Below are 21015 nucleotides of genomic sequence, written 5' to 3'. Positions count from 1 at the left end.
TTCTCCTCTCTCTCTCTCTCTCACTGTCTCTCTCACCCTCCTGTCTTTACCGAATCCTCCTCTACCCTCCCCTCTTCGTCTCAATTGTGCTGTGTACTCTCAACAGGCGCCCTATTGATCAACTCCACGGCGCTTTCTGACCATATCGACCAACCCATTCCCGCCATCGCAACGGATGTGGTCCAATTAGGGTGGTGACATACACTCTCTCGACCTCCAACAAAGGTCACAAACCAGCCAGCGTCGGCATACGAGGAACCCATTCGATTCCTCATCACTCGCCCAACTGGACCCGTTGGCAACCACGCTGGTAGTGGTTCTGACCTACAACTTACGTTGAATCCGAACCCGGTTGAGGTACACGCATCATGTCGACACCTACCGAGGAACATGAAAAGTTTCAGCTGCAGGAGCAGCGCAATGGCAAACACCCCGAATCCGACGAGGTATTCCCCAGCTCCGACGATGGAACATACGTCCCCGAGAATCAACCTGAGCGCCGCAATGACCGCCTTCGTGTCGATACCTCGTATTCCGACGAGCACGGGGGCTCATTGATGGGGACTCCATCCGCACGTCGGGAGGAGTCAACCCGGCTAGAGGATGACTTGATGCTGCTGCAGGCTGAGCGGGTGGCTTCCCGCTCGACGCAGGCCGATCACGGCGACGGAGAACGAGCGTCCATGAGTCGATCTCGCTCGCGCCGAGAGGAGCTGGTGGACGACTTCCTCGAGGCCACCAACCCCATTCACGAGAAGACCACCGTGTACCGGCCCCCCGAGACCCCCAATACCCGACTCTCCCAATTCGTGAAGCGCATCCACGAGTCCAGCTTCATTGTTCGATATCTCACCTACATCGTCCCGGTGGCCCTGGTGTTGCTGATTCCGTTGCTTGTGGGCGCCCTCCGGTTCAAAGATGCCAATGTGGGCGGTGTCCGGTTGATGTGGTTTGCCATCTGGTTGGAGATTGTCTGGCTCACCCTCTGGGCTGGTCGAGTAAGTCCTGCGCCCCCCGCAATCGATCGCCCTCCCCCCCATTCTTCCCCACCACTCCGTCATTGATATTCCGAGGCATGTGGGAGGGCCTCCAGGCGAAAAGTGGCTCCGTGCTCCATGCTCCAGGTTCCATGCTAACGAGATCTCATGGCTTTAGATTGTGGCCAAGTGCATCCCCCCCGTTGTCGGAGTGCTGGCCAGCATCTTCACCAACAATGCTAAAAAATGGCGGGACCTGGCTTTGCAACTCGAGATCCATGCCGCGCTGTTCTTCTGGTGGCTGGGAGTGGAGATTTCCTTCTTGCCGACCATGAAGAACCACCACGTGTCCGGGGATACGAACACCAAAAGCTGGGAAGTGACGGTCAACAAGATCATTATCGTCATTTTCGTGTGGACCATCTTGAACCTGATCGAGAAGCTGATCATCCAGCTCATCGCTATCAGCTTCCACCTGCGGACCTATGCCGACCGGATTGAGATCAACAAGTTCCAGATCGGCAGTCTCACGAAGTTGTATGCCTGGTCGCGCGCCCGAATCGAGGAGACCGATGATGCCTTTGCCGAGAAAGAAGACACCGTTCCGTCGGGGGCTCGCACTCCCCTACGATACGCCGACAAGGCGCACAAGGTCGCCCGTGGCGCCCTGAACAAGGCTGGTAATAAGGTCGCCGATTTGGCCGGAGGGGTCGTGGCCGACTTTACGGGCCGCAAAGTCCGCACCAGCTCCGACCCGTACCAGGTGATCCGCACGCTGCTGCGCACCACCTCGGGCTGCCAGGTGTTGGCCCGTCGTCTGTACCGGACTTTTGTGCGGGACGGGTTTGAAACGGTCTTCTCGGGTGATCTCAAAGAGGCCTTTGACAATGGCGACGAGGCCGAGGCCGCGTTCGCCATGTTTGATCGGGATATGAACGGCGATATCTCCATGGAGGAGCTCGAGGCTGCCTGCGTGGAAATTGGCCGCGAGCGCAAATCCATCACCGCATCGCTGAAAGACATTGATTCCGTCGTCTCCAAGCTTGATGATATCCTCATGTTTTTCGTCATCGTCATCGTCCTCATCGTCTTCCTGTCCCTCATCTCCACCTCCACCGCGGGCGTGCTGACCTCTGCCGGATCCAGTATTCTGGCGCTGTCGTGGCTGTTCTCCGCGACTGCTCAGGAGTTCCTGCAGAGTCTGGTCTTTGTGTTTGTCAAACATCCCTTCGATGTGGGTGACCGAGTGACCATCTACGGTAACACCGGTGACAACGGGCTGGGGGATGACTACTTTATCAAGAAAATCTCCCTTCTCTACACCGAAGCCACCAAGATGCAGGGACACGTGGTCCAGGCGCCCAACAGCTATCTCAACGGCCTCTTCATTCTCAACCAGCGTCGTTCTGGGCCGCTCGAGGCCGTCCCCGTGACCATCAAGTACGGTACCTCCATTCAGCAGATGGATGCGCTGCGCCAGCGTCTGTTGGAATTCGTTCGCAGCGAGAAGCGCGATTTCCAGGGCAACATCTTGACCGAGCTGCGCACCGTCACGGAAAACTTCTCCGTCACACTCAACGTCGTCTTCTTCTACAAGTCCAACTGGCAAAATGAGGGCCTCCGTCTGCAACGCCGCAACAAGTTCATCTGCATGCTCATGACTGCCCTTCAGGAGATTGGCATCGAGGGCCCACGCATGAACCTCCAGGGTGCGACCACCGACTTCCCCGTCCACATCAACTATGGTCAGCCCCCCAGCTATGCACCTCCCGGCCGCACCCCCAGTGGACCAGACAACCTCCACTCGCTCGACGAGGCTGCTGGCACCCTGCCCGAGACCCAGAACTCCAGCTCGGCGGCCCGCCAGCAGTCGATCCTGCGCAGGGGATACACTGCCCGCCCCCGCGGAGGGTCCGTTTCGCGGAAACATGTCGACTTCTCCCTCGGCATGTCCAACATGGCCTCCAACGATCTCATGGGCGACGTCTTTGAGGATCGCCAGCCCCGCGTCGACGACGTTGTCCGTGCGTCCAACCGTGAGGCTCGTGAGCGACGGATTCAGGAAGCCGTCGAGGAGGAGGAGGAAGAGCGTGCCAGTCACGGCTCCGGGTCTCGTCTGTCGCTCCGACACCGTCGTCCGTCCAATTTGAGCGCCATGTCGCATGGACGCAATTCGACCGAGGCCCCGAGTTTCGCCAGCGGCACCTCGACCCGGAATCGCTTCTTCCGTCACCGGAGCAGTGTCAGCCACGATCAGGAGGATATGATGGAGCAAGGGCGCGTGGATGGATCTTCTCAGCAACCTACCATCTCCATTGCACAAGATCCGCAAAGTCATGATCGGTCGCAGTAGCGATTGCAATGAAAGTGGGCCGATCCGACCATGCGGCGCTGACGAGTTGCATATTCTTGAACATATCTTTAATTTTTTTTCCTTTCCCCTTCCATATACCACTCCCTCACACACCCACGCCTTCGAACATATACACAAACACACACTCTCTCCCCCCAACCCCTTTCTCTCTCTCTCTCTCTCTCTCTCCTCTCTTCTCTCTCTCTCTCTCTCTCTTCATTGATGACATACATCTTCACATGTCCATTTTCCCTGCGCCATCTGATACACATCCTTTCCCGCGTGCAGCTACCACTCGAATTTGATCAATCTTTTGTCAAGTTATAGAAGATAGATTTATTCATTTTTTATTCCACATTTGAATCCTCATTGGCTTAGATATCGACGATGGAGAAAAGGAGCCGCTGCAAGCGAGGGTGAACCCTGTCCATAGACCCAGAAACGAAAGGCTGAAGGAAAACACCACATACGATTGCACTTTCGTATCATATTTCCCATCTCTTGCCCGTTGACCCACCACATGCTGGACAGTAGACACCCTCTTCGCCTCTTCCATTCGTTCTGGGGGTCCTTCAAACAATCACCGGTCCAAGTCCCACGACAACCAGTCCCAGCGCCATCCACATACTCCACTCCGCCGATAGCGTACTCCCTCCTCCAGACGCGGTGGTTGTACCAGCCGCAGCCGCCGTCGTCGAGCTCGAGCCCGTCGGCACCTCTCGCGAAGTCATTGACATGGTGGAGGATGAGTGGTCCGCCGTGGCAGAGTCCGAGCTCGAGGCAGACTGGGTGGCACCCGCACTCGCGCTACTCGAGCTTGCGCCGCTGGGCGTAGTTTCCATGGCGGTCGTGGAATCGGTGGCCGTTTGAAGAGGGCCACCGGGGTTGGTGATGGTGGAGAAGATTTGCAGGGGATTTGTCAGGTGTTCGGTGTCGAGGATACAGTGGCCTTGTTTGCAGACATATCCGTGTTGGCAAGGACCGCAGGAGGTGTCTGTGGTGGCGGCGGTGGTTGTCGTGGTCGCAGGGTCAGCAGCAGAGACACCTTGCTGGAGGGCGAGGGCGAGAAGCGGGATTTTAATTGACAGATGCATGGTGTTTGAAAGGTTGTGAGGTTGATGATAACGCCGTCAAGGATTGAAGTGAGAGTATACACCGAGGAGATCAATGGGTTGAAAGTCACTAGGTGTTTGGTACTATTTGATTCAGGTCCGTGGACAGAGAAAGTCTCACCCACGGACACCCGGGAGAGATATGATGCCAATATATAGACCTTCCAGAGGTCTACCGTCCTTACCCCTCTCTCCAAAGCCACCATTTCCAAACCTCCGTAGCACCTCCAATCTGCAACCTCCAGCTGGTTGACTGCTCACGACGAAAACGATTTGAAGCAGGCAACCGCCGCCGATCCCCGCCACTTTTCAATCGTCCACCTCGGGTCCTTCAACAGAGACGCGCCCATCCATCAGCCCCCGAGACCCTCGTCGCCAATCGAATCTCAAAGAGGCTGACGATCATCCCAAGAATGAAACTCCCTCACCATGGAAACTCGGGCTGACTCTCCATTGCATGCATCAACCAATCATCTTTGCTCCTCCGCACGTCGTAGATCCCCGTCTGTCGTCAGAATCACCCCGGACCACCGGTCGTCCGGCGTAGCTCCGGTCAAGGACGCAATGCCCGGCTCGGGTCTGGAGCTAAGCATTTCACAAGCCTTTTTGGGGGTTTTTTGGGACGGTGGGGCCGATCGCTACCCGCTTTGATGGATGGTCTGTTCTATCTAGTCGGGATAGAGATTGTGCCTCTGAATATCTCCTGGAGGTCAATTTGGTGGTCTCGAAGGCGAATAGGTATGGATCTATTCCATTTTTCCCTATGTTCTTGCATTATATCAAATTGAGACCTGTATATTTGCAAGATGAACAAATCTCAAGGGGTGGAACTAGGTACCCAGACCATTAGAATGAACCGGGCACAGCGAAAAGAAAATTAAAACACCCGAAACATACAGCCAAGTTTCCCATGTGGTCATCCACTATACTCCTTCTATTAGCAACTGACCGGCGTATGGCTTAAGCACGGCTAAAAGTACGTTAAAGTGCCTCCTGTCGCGCGACGGGGAGTGCATTGGTATAAGGTGTATTAGGCTATGCAACGGGTGAGAATCCCCTAGTAAGAGCGAGTGAGTCTCACCCATCTCACTCGCCCTTGTCGCACTGCACTGGCTCTGGTTCTGGCCCAGTGCATGAGCAGAGTATACCTAGCTGGGCGGTATTAACCACGCTCGCGCTGTGGACTTTTGATCTTATGCTTACTTTTCTATGCTGGTCTAAAAATAGGGGGCAACCTACGGTGGTATATATCTGGTGTCACTGGGAAGTGATGGGGGCTGTGCCTCCTTCCTGGACGCCTGCCATCTAGTGATCTAGGTCGAGTTAGAGTCTTGAAAGAGGTGTTCATTCTTCTTCTCCCTATATCCACTCACTCATTTGCCTGGTCTCCGTGGTTGTTGTCTAAGGCCTGTTATCGGCTCTGCCTTAGGTCTCTTCACTTGGTAGTACGGGACGGAGCTGTATTGGATGTAGCAACGTTCTCACAAACCAGGTAGTGATAGCAGTGACTCGACCTGTTGGAAATTCTGTATCAATTTGACATCTCTATTCCCTGAAAAGTACGTCAATTCCCCTCGGTGATCCAGCCAAAATGAAATAGAAACGAGTATCCAGTTCAAACTTGGCCCTCCAAAGCCTACCATGTCCCTCGATCTCTTTGATCAAGCCACGGCGTGGTTTGTCTCAAGAATTGTTCTGAGCTCAATTTGCTCCTCACCACTATTGAGGTCAGGGCCTCGGGAAAGCCAAAGCGGGAGGAGACCTGTTTGTGATATCGATCACTCAAACTACTGAAATCTTCCATCAATGCTCGGGCGCCTTCACGATTCACACCCGGTTTCCAGCCGAGGAATGAGGTCGGAAGCTCGACTGGCTCAAGATCGACAACCATGACCTTGCCCGAGTCAGATTCATCTGCTTCGCAGTAAATGAAGGTTTTCAGCCTCCGATCCCAATATACAGCCCCGCAAGCAATTAGCGAGTGAAACACCTCCATGGTTTTGACATTTATGTCTTCCTTGTTGACAGTTCTCTCGCCACGAGAGAGATCATAGAGAGTAGTCTTGACAACCTCCGGCAAGATCAGGGCACGGACTCCACTAAAGTATCCTTGGCCCAAGAATTAGGGTATCCATCACTCCTTGGAAGTCTTTGAATCTGCTTTAGACTTCCTTCTCCCTTCCGAACTCCTCCGACCATCCTTCTTTTTTTTGGCCTGACAATGACTGTTGACGAGAGACCGTTGATGGGTTCAATTTTCAGTCGGTACACGTTCGCTCTTTCTATAGCTGCTAATTGTCTATTATAGTAATAGTCTGGTCGCCAAGTTTGAGTGTCTGATTTTATATTAGCATGATATTACGATCCAGACCGATCCCTTTAGCTAACCGGACAAAGTCGACACTCTGCCGTCAAAAAGTCAGAATCTCTCATTTCTGAAGGCCTGTTAGGTGAACGAGGAATTTCACTAGGGAAGAGGATTGAGGGGCAAGACAGGATTAGAGAATCGTCATCCCTTGGAAGATTGGAAGGGACTACGACAGCATACCACTCACATGCATATAGTCATGTGTGTATTCTATTATTTTAACCACAGTAAGGCGGATGGAAGATACTGCCTGTGCTGTATCAAGAGAATAAAGTACTTGTGCTTGCACTTTTGGCCGCGTAATGTTGAGCTAGGGGAGCAGTAGTTACATCTATATCTCTGCTTAGATGATCTCCCTCACTCACTTGCTCACTGGGGCAAGTTCTTGCTCTTCTTGTTTGGGTTTGTATCTCAAATAGGGCCACGGTGTGTGTGCAAAAATGTGAAAGCTTCTCTGTCAGAGCAACTTTTTAGTCTTCCTTTTGAACATTACTTAGCTCCAAGTTTTGGCTCTTACATAATAGGAAATTGAGCACGCTCATATACCTAGCGTGGTCCAAGTACGGCTAAACGCACAGAAAGACCAGTTCTTTACACCCTGTGGTCGTATGTGTGAGCATTGACTCCCCATCAAAATAATGGATAATGCTATCCCCCCAGTCAAATTAGTTAAGAAGCTTTGTGGTAGCGGTGTAGGACGTTCAGAATTTATACAGTTAAGATAAGACCCTCGCTATTGATATGTGCATTTTCTGCAGTTTTACCAAGAGTCGGTCTCAATTCATAAAGCCATTGTGCTAATCAGACATCACTTTTCTCCCATCATGTCTAGCCAACTTCTAGCAGTGAAATCGGGCTTCTCCTGTTGATTCTAGCTACACGTAGACGCTCTGCTGTTGGTATCGAGCATCACTTCCTAATCCGTGGGAAGTTGATGGAAACACTGTTAGATATGGAATCTCAGTCATTGTCCTTCCTCCACCAGAGCAATTCTCTCCTCTGACACATACATCCGATACATAAATGTTTGCGTGCTTGGAACCTTGGAGAGATTATGTTTGTTTGCTCAAAATATAGTGCTAGATGACTTGCGTAAGTTGCGCACAACTTTGTCTCCTAGTAATCTCCAAATTCATCATGAAAAGACACCCAGAAGACTCCGTTCTATGCCAAATAGATGGCAAGGGCGCATATGATTGTATTCCAATGAGGAAGGATGACAAGGTGAAAGCCGGAGGGACCTCTCACGCGTCACCAAAACCATCCAATCCAGCGAGATCTTATAAGCGACCGCACTCTCTGATCATATTTCAAAGACATCTGCAAAAATCTCTCCGCGGTTCTCCTGATGCCACTCCACAGACGCGCAGAACACCCACAGCATGTATGGCAAGCAAGTGCACGGTGGGCCAAAGCGGAGCCTCATGCCAACCCGTCAAACGACCCGGGTGAATCCCAATCATGTGACCCAGAGAGGGTGACGGCCAGTGGGGATTCACGCCAGCTCGCATCCACCGCAGCGCCAATCAAAGATTGTCGCAGCCAAGTCCTCGACTCTTCAACTCAAGGCAGCCAAGTAGCTGCAAACATGCAAGTTGACCTGACAGCGGAACTCAGCCTCTCAGAGGCAAATCTGTCGCGTTCATCCGTCGGTGCCCAGTTTGGGCAAGATAAGCATTGGCCTCTGGACATGGGTTCCTGGACATGGGTCTGTAGACTTGGGCCTCTTGCTCAGGAATGAATCAGACCCAAATATGAAAGCCACGATAAGCCCCCCCTCCCCGCCATCTGACGGGATACCCGCCGCCCACCGGGTCGTAAATGGAGGAGCCTCAATCGGAGCTCCGTCGGGGGTGTGGAGTATGGTGAGGCTGACACAGAGGAGTCAAGAGAGTAGGTCGTCATCAACGCCTGGTGAACTTTTGTTGAATCCTCTCCTCTTCAAGTTCCCAGGTGAGCTCTTCCAGGAGAATTTTTGTCTATGGAATCTGTCATGAATTGTCCCCAAGGCAGTGACAACATCTTCGGCCCGCGTGTCCTTGAAGCGTGTCGTCCTTTTGATTTTACCCTTCTCTTCGAAGATGCCATCCTCACAGCCGTACCGGCTGGGACATTCCTCCTGCTGGCCCTATTTCGTCTTCCAGCACTGATCCGCAGTCCAGTTAAAATCAATTCGCATAGACTCGCGACTTACAAGCTGGTGCGCAAACGCAATCAACCACTGAATCCTGTGCTAGGAGTTCTGGACAATCAGTCTGCTGACCACACTGGATCGCTCAGAGCTTTCTCACCGCTTTGTTCGCACTTCAGACAATCTATCTTGCATTTCAGATCCAGGCCCCAATCCTCCATACCAATGCATCTCTAGCAGCTAGTGTTCTTCAAATACTGGCCGTGGCCGTAGCCACCTCGCTTTCATGGCTGGAAGACCAGCGCTCCGTCCGCCCGTCGGACATAATGGTTCTCTACTTCTTTGCCGCGAGTATCTTAGCACTCCCCCGCGCTCGTACGCTGTGGACGCTCTCTCCAGCTGTCGAAACTCAAGCAATCGTATGGACCTTGGTTGCTGTTGCTACGTCAGTGGTCCTGGGTCTCGAGTCAATCAACAAAAGACGTAGCGTGGTTTCGGCCTATAAACAAGCCAGCAAAGAGTACACATCCAGCTTCTGGGCCCGCAGCTTTTTCATATGGATGCTTCCACTCTTCCAGAGTGGATTTTCGTCAATACTCGCCCTTCATGACATGCCAGAAGTCGACCGAGACTTGCAGGGCGGGTCGGCGGAAGACCGGCTGCTAGAGACGTGGTCCAAGAGTAAGTCAACGCAGGTCCTTGAACGGCTTGCTGATGAGGATGTGAGGAGAACCCGCGTGGCTGATGTGCAATTTGCTTTCAAGATCAACAAATCCAAAAGGCCAAGTTGGTCCGCGTGGTGTTCCGTGCCTATTTATGGCCATTTTTGAGCGCCGTTGTGCCTCGACTATGCCTCACGGCCTGCAAGTTCTGCCAGCCATTTCTCATCTCGGCCACTATTGGGTTCTTGTCCGATGTACAGACATCGGACAGAAAGTATTATGGACCGTCCCTAGTGGGAGCTTTTGTTCTGACTTACCTCGGAATGGCCTTGGCAACAGCTATGTACTGGCGCCAGGCCTTGCGCTTCAACACTACCGTCCGCGCGGGATTGATTTCGCTAATTTACCGACAGACAACTAGAATGGAAGCGAGTGAATTCAAGTCAGAATCATCCATCACGCTCATGGGTACCGATGTGGAACGTATCGTGAAAAAACTTCGCAGCATTCATGAAGCATGGGCGGCTCCGGTTGATGTGGCGGTTGCAGTCTTCCTTCTCGCGCGACAGCTGGGGATCGCATCATTGATCCCGGCCGTCATTTCAGTCGGTGTGTTTTTTTTTCTGTCTCTCTCTCTCTGTACTATGGCGGCCCAGATACAATTGTCTAACCCAATAAAACAGTTTCGGTGATTGCAACTATTCCCGTCTCTCACAAATCTCGCACGGCGCAGAAAAACTGGATCGAGCGTGTGCAAGCTCGTTTGGCCATTACCTCGAGCATGCTGCATGATATGAAGTCCGTCAAGGCTTTGAGCCTTACCGACAAACTCCTATCCTGCATCACCGAACTGCGATATGTGGAGCTGCGGGTGTCTAAAAGGTTTCGCGGCTTGTTGATCATCCAAGCTGTTTTATGTATGTGTCGGGAAAAGCTGGGCCCTGTTCACCGCAAGGCAAGAAGGCTAATAAATTAACTCATCAGCGAATGTTCCCACGACCTTGGCGCCTTTTGCGACCTTTGCTGTATACGCAATCATTCAATCCGTGCGGGGCAACCAATCTCTGCTTGCTAATCGCATGTTTACATCCCTCTCGCTGATCTCCTTGATGACCGATCCTCTCCTCACCTTCATCCAAACCCTCCCACCATTGTGGGAGTCCTTGGCTTCTTTTCGGCGCATTGAGGATTATTGTTGCAAAGCCTCCATGATGGAGCCTCGCACACCATTGACTATGGGAGACGACCTGGAACTCCTGTCGCGGCCGCCCTCCGCCACACCCCCAGGCGTCGTGCTGGAATTTCACAACGCTGCTTTCTCATGGACTGCAGATGGTCCTCGTGTTCTTCATGGCCTTAATATTGCTTTTAAAAAGAGAGAAATCATTGCGGTAGTTGGACCAGTGGGTTCTGGGAAGAGCACGCTTCTGGAGAGTGCCCTCGGGGAGACCACTCTAAGGAATGGCTCCATGTCCGCATTTGCATCGACTTCTATTGCGTATTGCCCACAGGTTCCCTGGATTATGAATGACACCATCCGTCAAAACATTATTGGACCTGCAGCCTATGATCCCAAGTGGTACAACTTCGTCACCTGGGCATGTGCCTTGGACCAAGATTTGGAGACGATTGCTGGTGGCGACCTTTCCCGTTGTGGAAGCTCTGGAATCTCGTTGAGCGGTGGTCAAAAGCAGCGAATTGTATGTCTCCGTTATGTCTACTGAAAAATAACTATCCAGCTGACCTTCTCCAGTCTCTCGCCCGAGCGGTCTATTCGCGAGCTCCGACCATTCTCCTCGATGATGTCTTTAGTAGCCTCGACAACAAGACTGTGGTAGCCATCACAAGTCGACTATTGGCAAATGGAGGACACTTTCGAGAGTCAGGTAGAACCGTCATTTTCACCACACACAATCATCACCTACTACCACATGCCAACACGATCTTGGTCCTTGACAACGGAACTGTATCAAAATCAGCATCATACGAAGACCTGCACCTTGACTTGACACAGGATGAAATTGAAGACGAGGAAGAAAACTTCCTTGAAAGCGAAACCATGGCCCCCGAGACAGGAACAACCGTTGTCCCGCGGGACCAACCTCCAATCACCGTCGAAGAAGCAGTGTTGGAAGCAGATCTGGATCGTCGAGACGGGAAATGGTCGGTATACACTTTCTACATTCGCTCCGCCGGACGAATTCTCGTGTCCTCAGTCATAGTGATCACCTTGATTTTCTGTTTCTCTGAACGGTTCACAGGTGAGTGGCAATAACGCTTTTGGCTGCCGAGACGGACCTAACGTCTTCCTGTAGCGATTTGGCTGCAAGATTGGTCAAATGCCAATCAAAGTAATCCAAACCAAAAGCCTGCAAAATACATAGGTGTTTATGCTTTACTTGTTGGAATTGCCACGACCAGTCTCATGTATACTTGTTGGTTAGTGGTCCCCGCAAGGCAAGAAAGGCTGGTAATTGAACCGATCTTTTTGAAGACTAACAAGTTGAGATTATGGTCACAGGGCGGTATTCGTGCCGATAATCAGCAACACTGGCCGGAACATGCACTGTCAACTACTAAAAACGACTCTCGGGCATGTATTCATCATGTCCTGATATGGCTTTTGTTGGAAGCGCGACTGACGAGAATGTCCTACTCAGTGCCCCATTCAGCTTTTTCCAGCGGACTGACGCAGGATATACTACAAATCGGTTTGAGTCACCGTAATTCAGGGCAATAATTATGCAAATTTTTCTAATTCTTTCGCAGATTCAGTCAAGACCTGGAGCTCATTGACATGGACCTCCCATTGGAAGCACTCAATGTCCTTGCCTGTCAGTTCTGTCATGTCCTACCCCAACCCTAGAGTCTGCAGACAGATCTGACAATACAATAGCCTTTGGTGAATGTGTCGTTCAGTTGATATTGCTCAGTGTCTTGGGAAAATATCTTACTGCCGCAGTCCCTGTGCTAGTGGTGGTTCTGTATCTAGTACAGAGCTACTATTTGCGTACCTCTCGCCAAGTCCGATTGCTGGATATAGAGGCAAAGTCACCTTTGTTCACGCACTTTGTGGAGACTATGCATGGCATAAAAGTGATTCGTGCAATGAAGTGGCAAGGTCCATTTCAAGCTCGCCTCGAAAATCTTCTGAACCAATCACAGAAGCCGTTCTACATGCTCTACTGCATCCAGCAATGGCTGCAGCTGGTTCTAGATTGTATTGTCATGGCTCTGGCGGTGGTCCTTGTGTCCCTGATTGTCTCTCTCCGAGGGAAGTTTAGCGCAAGCAGTGTCGGTGTCGCTCTCAATTTGATCTTAGTCTTCAATCAAGACCTCATGTTACTGATTCGGTTCTGGACCATGATGGAAACATCCATTGGAGCGGTCGCCCGTATCCAGGACTTTGTCGACACCACGCCTTCAGAAGAAAGGGAGGAAAGGAACTTGGCAACTGTTTCACCCAACTGGCCGAGCCAGGGGAACTTGTGCTTTGACCGCGTCGTCGCCTCTTATGGGCAAGTCTTTAATCCCTCACGCGTCTTGATGTTTTTGCCAGACAACTTTCTAACACATATTTGCTCCTGTGCAGACCCGAATTTCCGCCGGCTTTGGACAACTTGTCTGTGACCATCGAGTCTGGACAAAAGATTGCCGTCTGCGGCCCCTCCGGTAGTGGCAAAACATCCTTTATCCTCGGACTACTGCAGATGATCGAATTGCAAGAGGGGCGCATCATTCTCGATGGCATCGACCTCTCTACAATACCCTGCAATGTCGTTCGCTCTCGTTTTAACGTGGTATCCCAAGAACCTTTCTTCATGCCGGGTACTCTACGTTTCAACCTTGACCGCGAAGCTACTGAAGGCCAGCATGCCCCTGACTCGACGCTGATCCGGGCTTTGGAGGCCGTGGGCCTGTGGAAGAAAGTCAGCGAAGATTGTACCAGGGGTACTGAGCTGGACCAGCCCCTCTTGATATCTGACTGGTCCATGGGCGAACGACAACTACTTGCTTTGGCCCGAGCATTAGTGATGAAAAGCCCCATTCTGATCCTCGATGAGGCTATGAGCAGGTAAGTTTTTAAGAACAGAGTGAATATATGACGGATCGCTTTTTCGCAGTACACTAACTCCATCTCCTATCTATGTGTCTAGCGTCGACGGCGAAACCGAAGCTACTATGCAAGCCATCATAGATAGAGAGTTCAAATCTCAAACGGTCATATCGGTCATTCATCGACTTCGCTATGTCGATCGCTATGATCGAGTCGCGCTGATGAAGAAGGGCCGCTTGATGGAATATGCATCGCCCGCTGAGCTTCTGTCCACCCCGTCTGAGTTTGCGTCATTCTACAGAGCGAGAAGGGTCGCGACGTGAGGTACTGGTTTGAGAGGATGTGGGCCGCCGCGTCATATGCAGCGTGTACATGTAATAAGATGTCGCGGCTGTTCCCATTTATTCGTTGAAGGCTTGATGTCAAGCTTTTGCGGGTACCGTGACTATTTCGACGCCCGCTTGAAATTTGACAGTGGCTTCTGTTTCGATTGACCAAATCGTACGAGATAAAGATGAAAGGCGGATCGAAGATAGAAGTAAAGCGTTTCCATGTGCGGTAAAAACATGAGCAAAATGGAAAAGGTATTCTGTTTTCGAGTGCTGCTGGAAGAGTCTATGCATTTGAGAATCATAAACTTGCCAGCGATGAAGTGATTAATACATGATGAATGGATGAGACGTTTCTGAATCGGATCCCACAAAAAAGATAAAAAAAAATGGTGTTTTCGGAGAGGGCCGTATCTCGTCATAATTACAAGGCCATAATATGCACGCGAAGTTAAATAAACGCCTCTGCAGAGTTAAGCCTGAAATGGCCATGGCAGGGGGCACAAAATTTCCCAGCAGGAGAAACGACGCCATGTTTGCTTCCAAAACAAGAACAGGAATCAGTGGCTCTTCAAATTTTCGTCATCGACGTCGAAGGAAGGTCGGGAGCTGCGCGAACTGCGAGAGCTGCCGGCCAGAGGTAGGCCTGAATCACCGAATTCACGGTAGGCGCGCTCACGGGCCACGGACTTGTCCTTGCGAATGGTGAGACAGTTGATGCCGAGGAAGGTGGTGATGCGGTTGATCACCAGTACGGCCCAATGCATGTAGACGACCAACGCGAAGACAAAGTACAAACGAAGATACCAGAGCTCGAGAGTGTGGCTGAGAGGGATACCAATGCGAGGGAGGTTTGCCAACACGGCGCCGAAAACGAGGGGACCTTGCAGAACAGTCCAATACGGAAAGGGCTGACGGAGCAGGTGAGCCAGAATAATCATGGTGGTCATTCGGCCAAAGACGAAAGAGATCGTCCAGCAGAACAAGACGAGGTGGTTCTCGGTGAGAAGACAAGAGTATGGTGAAAGTAACCAGGCGCATGTGCAGAAGGTGAACACGATCATAGGAATCCATTCCTTCAGAAGAGGGGTGAAAGGCAAGCCATGCTTCTTACGCGCGGCATAGACATTGAGAACACAACCTGGAAGATGGGCCAGGAAGAATCCACCCAGAAGAATCGGTACCCAGAGGTCTTTGATGGAGTTGGTGCCGAAGAGTTGGGGGATGTTGATGAACTCGGTGATTGGGCGCGCCCAAATCCCAGGGCCCCAGATACCAGATGCAAGCATGATGCTGATGGCAATGATGAGTCCTTCGGTAGGCCCGTTAAAGTAGCCGAGGTATAGAGTATGCGTATGAAAGGTCTCCCAAGTTGAAAAGTACATGGCCAGGCAGGGCACAATCGCGGTATATGCACCCAGCTTTGAGGCACCAAAGCCCATTGCTGCAGTCTCCAAAAGACTGGCCAATGTACAGTTCAACGAATCGATTCCGTGGCTGTTGGAGGATCCGTTAGCCACACGTCCGCGGATAGGGTTCTCTTGGCACGAACTCAAATAATTCTCCCAGCCCGCTAGATGTTCCCGTTCGGCGCGCTTGTTTACCATCGACATTGTCCAAGGTTGAATACCTGTTTCTGATCAGTCATGACATCGCGCAACTCGGAAGGAACGTCAATACTCACATCCACATTCCAAATGCGAAGCTGAAGTACAGCCACCAAGGTCCCTGAACAACGACAAATGTCAAAGGAGGTTCTTGCCGTTGCAATTCCGGGAGGAAGAACTAACCGGACCGATCATGTCGGGCATGAAAATCTCAATGAGAAAGACATTGAACACAATGAATAAGAACCCGAGCAGGGTTACCATGTTAGGAGCAATCCACATGGGAAGCAGCTCAACGAAGGCATTCCACTAAACCGATGTGGTGCGTCAGTTTCAAATTCTCGGAGCATTATGGCTTCCACCCGACGAGATCCGTACATAATGTTTTAGGATGTAATTTGAGATGAACGACTTGTCAACGCTGGAATATTTGTACGATTTCAGGGGCATCAGTGCTTCATCGGAGAGCGAATCTTGGGTCTCTGGTAAATTCAAATTGACGGGTTAGCTCAACACCCTCTTCAATCACAACTTTAGACCGAAATACTTTTAACGTACCTTGGACCATCCGCCAGATTGTCTCCATGACGAGGGTTGCGACTGTGTCGCGCGAGCACTTTGTTGCGTCTGGCACCGGCGTTCTAGTCAACGGCGCAGGGAGGACCTCAAGTCAGGGTTGCGGTCCTGAAAAGGGCAGATGAGACGTTGAATCAGATGCAGAGAAGCTTGCTAACGCACGAGCTCAGACAAGAAGTAAAAAGGAGAGAATAAGCCAAATCCACCTCAAAGTGTTTCGGGGGGCTCAATCATCGAATAGTTAAAAAGGAGGGTTTTTCGGCCCCGAAATCACGTGCTGTCATCCGTAATTGGAACTCGAGGTTGTGAAGCTCCACCGACGAAGTTGACTGGGCCTGCGAGGATCATCTTCTTCACCTCGTTACACGCGCGCGTGCGTTCACATCATCTCCACGCTCTCTGAACATATCGCGCTCTACGTGAGACACGATCGCTTGACCAGCCTAAAGAGCTTACAAATTTGACGATTCGCTGTTGTTGTCAATCCTCCTGTCCTTGTTGTTCCAGACGATCCGTTTCCGCGCAACGCGAATCGGCCGACCCCCCGGAATCTCTGCATTCACTCATCTCACACCTCGGCTATCACTGCGCAAGTTTTGGATGGACATGAAGCTTGGTTGCTTCCGCAGCGCTGTTCGCGCCGCCCGCCAGTGAGGTACGTCCACGATGCCGGGCGTCGTCGAGGTGCCGGCGGCGCCACAATTCCGACGCGAATTCAATGTTGGGCAACAAAAAGTCGCCCTTGAGATCGACTTTGCGAACAAAAGTGTCAAGGGAAGCACGGAAATCACGGTCTATCCAAGCCGAGGAGACTTGCGCCTCATTCACTTGAACTTCCGACAAGGCGAGATTAAGCGACTTACAGTCAACGGCAAGGCGGCGACGTCGAAATACGTCGACCCTTACGAGAATCTCCATCTCTATGGGCCCCAGTACCATGAGCGCCTCACGCGTAAAGTTGACGGGCTACTGAAGATTCCACCGGAGCCACAAGTCGAGATCCTCATTCCGAAAAACGTCCACATTAAAGAATTAGACGCGCGGTCTACCGAGGCACGTGAACGGGTTGCTTTACAGAGCACAGGGGACGATGTTGATGGACCGGGCGGAAGTAAGCCGCCAGAGAGTAACCTTCCTCAATTCTCTGCTCTTACAGTTCACATCGAGTTTGTAATCGATCGCATTCGGGATGGGATGCAGTTCGTGGGTGTCGACAGTGGGGATCGCCGCTACCCCCATGCTTTCACAACAAACTCTCAAGAATCTAGTGTTGGCTGCCCACTTTTCCCATGTGTGGACGATCCTACGTCCCGTTGTGCTTGGGAAATCTCGATTTCATGCCCTGCCTCGTTAGGTGACCTGTTTGAGCGCAAGGCCACTGGCTCTATTTCACGGCCCAAAGCCAACAGCAGATATATCTCCGCCGACGACGGAGCTTTGGATATGTCTGTTGTGTGTTCGGGTGAATTGACAGACGACATCACGGATCCAAAGGACCCGACGCGGAAGACTGTGTCCTTTGCTTGTTATAATCCATTATCTCCACGGCAGATTGGGTTCGCGGTTGGACCTTTCGAGTACGTCAATTTAGCGGATTTCCGCGAGAGCGATCAAGACGAGCAATTGGGTCAGAATGCGATTCCTGTCCACGCATTTTGTCTTCCAGGCCGAGCAGACGAAGTTCAAAACACCGGGTTCCCCATGGCACAAGCCATTGACTTCTTCTCTCTGTCCTACGGGTCGTACCCTTTCTCCAGCTACAAAATGTGTTTTGTAGACGATGTGGCGACAGAGACCCTTCCGTCTGCTGGAATGAGTATATGCAGCAGTCATCTTCTCTTCCCCAGTGAGATCATTGATCCAATGTACGATGCCACACGCTCGCTCGTTCATGCCATGGCTTGCCAATGGAGCGGAATCAACATCATACCAAATGAACCTGCGGACACATGGGTTACTGTCGGGGTTGCGTGGTTCATCACTGATACTTTCATGAAAAAGCTGTGTGGAACCAACGAATATCGATATCGGCTCAAGCAAATGTCCGATCGAATATGCGAGCTCGACTACGAGCGACCGTCGATCTATGACATGGGCAACTTCTTGAAGATTGACCCATCAGAGTATCGATTTATTGCCCTGAAAGCTCCCTTGGTTCTTTTCATTCTTGACCGACGCCTGACAAAAGCAAGCGGAAAAGCAACAATGTCACGAATTATCTCTCGGCTGTTCCTCAACTCACGAATGGGGGACATTCCCAATGGCGCTGTGACATCTGCCATGTTTCAAAGGCTATGTGAAAGATTTGGTCACGCCAAATTGGATGTCTTTTTCCAGCAGTGGGTGTACGGCGCAGGCTGTCCACGATTTCAAGCGACTCAAAGATTCAACAAGAAAAAGCTGGTGGTAGAGATGATGATTCGCCAGGTTCAGTCTGATCAAACGGCTGCCCGTGATCTTGATAAGGATGCATTTCTGCGGGATGTCAAGGAGGAGATCCGGCACGTCTACGCCGGGCCGATCCAACCTGTCTTCACTGGCTCTATGACTATCAGAATTCATGAAGCTGACGGTACTCCATACGAGCACATTGTCGAAATCAAAGAGGGGGTCACAAAATTTGATATCCCATACAACACCAAGTACAAGCGGCTCAAGCGCAACAAAAAACAAAGGGAGCGCGCAGTGGCTTCCGGGGACGCAGAGACGCAAGAAGACGTTCTCTTGTACTGCCTTGGTGATGTCCTCCAGACGGAAGAGGAAACTCAGGCGTGGCGTCTCGCTGACTGGACGAAAGAGGACGAAGAGCGCATGGGACAGGAGTCGTACGAGTGGATTCGGATGGATGCGGACTTTGAGTGGATTTGCAGGTTGGCACTCGGGATGCCAGGGTACATGTACCTGTCCCAGCTTCAGCAAGATAGAGACGTCGTCGCTCAGCTTGAATCTCTCCAGTACATGGCAGCGCAGCGGGAGCATCCCTTGATCTCCACTATCTTCGCTCGCACGCTCATGGATAGCCGATATTTCCACGGAATTCGTGTCACGGCGGCAAAGGCGCTCGTGAAACATGCCAAAGACGAGGTCGACTGGATTGGATTGCACCACCTTGAGAAAGCTTTCCAGGAGCTTTTCTGCTTACCTGGATCTCCTATGACACGTTCAAATGATTTCTCAGATCGTGCAGCCTACATTCTTCAACAGGTTATCCCTGACGTGATTTCCCAAGTTCGCGACAACGGCGGCAAGACGCCGCTTCGGGTCAAAAGGTTCTTATTCGACAAGTTGAAGTTCAACGACAACTCGAATAATGAGGTACGTTTTCAGGGCAAACATCGTTTTGTGGCCGTCTCTAATGAAATATGCTTCTTTAGTACTCTGATAATTTCTATGTCGCGTCTCTCATGCACTCGCTCTGTCATGCTTTGCTTGGGAGAAATGAGTCTCGACCCGAAGACGAGCTGTCTCATTTTGACATGGAGCGCGTCATGGAAGCGCAAGCTGAAGAGCAGCTCGAAAAGGATGCAATTGCTGAGTTTGATCGCTACCGCCGCATGGATGAATGGTCAAGTTCGTTCCAGAATCTCTATTCTCGAGCTGCTTTGCAGTGTCACTTGAGGTTGATGCAAGCCAACGTCCTTGAGCTAGACTTGATGAGATTTATTCCTTATACTCGCTCTGGAACGTACGACTTGCTCCGCGTACAGGCGTTCGAGTGTCTGGTTGATCTCGACATCGCACAGCATCCAGACTTATTTCGCTGGCTGATGTACACAATGACGAGTGACTCATCGGCTTACATTCGTCACCACTGCCAACGCCTCTTCGGGCGGGCATTAGCCCAAGTTGCTTTTGGCAGACCTCAACCTACCGAGCCAGTTCAGACGGAGGCTTGATCATTGAGCAAGAGTCATCTACAGATGTCCGTCAAGCCGATTTGGCTCGTCGACAGACAGTGCCTGGCGCCATAGAGGCTTTGAAGAGGGAGATTGCCACGGAGCCTTCTTTGCGCGAGTACATGTGGGCTGCGTGCAACTCTACCTCCCTCGGGATTCACGAGCTTTCCGAGCTCACGGACATTTGTGGCGTCCTCTTTGATGCAGTTACTTCGAAGCCTGTTAAGTTGAGGTATCCTCGATTCTGGAAGGTCCAAAACATGGGCCGCGGCCAGCTGCGCTTTTACCGGTCGAGCCAATTCCGTACCAGCATAGGTCCACCGAAGGACAGTGCTAAGCGCAAGCGGGACGAGCAAGGCATGCAGCCTCCCGCCCCACGTATTACTTTCAAACACTCCAAGACAGCTCTGACTCCCAGCACCCCGTCAACTCCCTCGGTTCTGCCGAGAATTTCGATCCCGAACAGCGTGCCTCGGCCATCTGCGACTACGCCAATGTCTGCCACTCCATCAACACCGGCCAGCGGTGGAGGGTTCAAGTTGAAGCTGAAGTTTGGGCAGAAAAAGTAGCATCACACTACATTTGCGCTTTGATTCGCCAGTTTCGTGTAATATTATCTATCAGCGTATGATTTTTGTCATGGCGGCAGCCTTTCCAGTATGCCTTGAAAGCAATCACCGAGCATCGTTCCAGGCGTGGTGGCGTGAATTTGCATATCATTCGGTACAAGAATACCACATGACTGATACCTCTTTCTCCTCTCTGTTTTCGAATTGGGTAGTTCATCGCCGTAGCCGGGAAGAATATTAAGAAGAAAAAAAGGGCAATCGAAAACGACTGGGGCAACAACGAAGATCAGATCGTGTACTGCCTCTGTGGGTATAGAGCAGAAAACTATTTGATTGATTCCATAAGAGCATCCGGCCCAGAAACGCCCATATCATTAT

The 21015-nt window shown here is 51.4% G+C and overlaps 5 protein-coding genes across 5 annotated transcripts; 3 read left to right on the top strand and 2 right to left on the bottom strand.

Moving 5' to 3' along the window:
- Positions 1 to 368: 368 nt before the first annotated feature.
- Positions 369 to 3330, top strand: POX_h09850 (uncharacterized protein; the record flags this gene model as incomplete). The annotated part of the gene is made up of 2 exons (XM_050118595.1): positions 369 to 998; positions 1156 to 3330. The coding sequence occupies 2 exons, from the start codon at positions 369 to 371 to the stop codon at positions 3328 to 3330; spliced, it is 2805 nt and encodes a 934-aa protein (XP_049965382.1).
- A 572-nt stretch (positions 3331 to 3902) lies between these two features.
- Positions 3903 to 4424, bottom strand: POX_h09849 (uncharacterized protein; the record flags this gene model as incomplete). The annotated part of the gene is made up of 1 exon (XM_050118594.1): positions 3903 to 4424. The coding sequence occupies one exon, from the start codon at positions 4422 to 4424 to the stop codon at positions 3903 to 3905; it is 522 nt and encodes a 173-aa protein (XP_049965381.1).
- Positions 4425 to 8564: 4140 nt separating this feature from the next.
- POX_h09848 (uncharacterized protein) lies at positions 8565 to 13983 on the top strand (the record flags this gene model as incomplete). Its single annotated transcript, XM_050118593.1, has 13 exons — positions 8565 to 8763; positions 8820 to 9010; positions 9091 to 9622; positions 9706 to 10212; positions 10287 to 10520; positions 10588 to 11303; positions 11357 to 11864; positions 11919 to 12042; positions 12237 to 12314; positions 12373 to 12437; positions 12500 to 13151; positions 13196 to 13678; positions 13761 to 13983. 13 exons carry the CDS (start codon positions 8565 to 8567, stop codon positions 13981 to 13983), a joined length of 4512 nt encoding a protein of 1503 aa, XP_049965380.1.
- A 566-nt stretch (positions 13984 to 14549) lies between these two features.
- POX_h09847 (uncharacterized protein) lies at positions 14550 to 16182 on the bottom strand (the record flags this gene model as incomplete). Its single annotated transcript, XM_050118592.1, has 6 exons — positions 14550 to 15486; positions 15542 to 15619; positions 15674 to 15717; positions 15780 to 15905; positions 15975 to 16078; positions 16155 to 16182. The coding sequence occupies 6 exons, from the start codon at positions 16180 to 16182 to the stop codon at positions 14550 to 14552; spliced, it is 1317 nt and encodes a 438-aa protein (XP_049965379.1).
- A 656-nt stretch (positions 16183 to 16838) lies between these two features.
- On the top strand, positions 16839 to 20637 carry POX_h09846 (uncharacterized protein; the record flags this gene model as incomplete). The annotated part of the gene is made up of 3 exons (XM_050118591.1): positions 16839 to 19487; positions 19547 to 19941; positions 20052 to 20637. The coding sequence occupies 3 exons, from the start codon at positions 16839 to 16841 to the stop codon at positions 20635 to 20637; spliced, it is 3630 nt and encodes a 1209-aa protein (XP_049965378.1).
- Between the last annotated feature and the right edge of the window lie 378 nt (positions 20638 to 21015).

The sequence above is a fragment of the Penicillium oxalicum genome, chromosome VIII, assembly GCF_001723175.1.
Source record: "Penicillium oxalicum strain HP7-1 chromosome VIII, whole genome shotgun sequence".
Taxonomy (NCBI): Eukaryota; Fungi; Ascomycota; class Eurotiomycetes; order Eurotiales; family Aspergillaceae; genus Penicillium; species Penicillium oxalicum.
The sequence above is the reverse complement of the archived record's forward strand: the minus strand, read 5'-3'. Positions and strand labels throughout refer to the sequence as shown.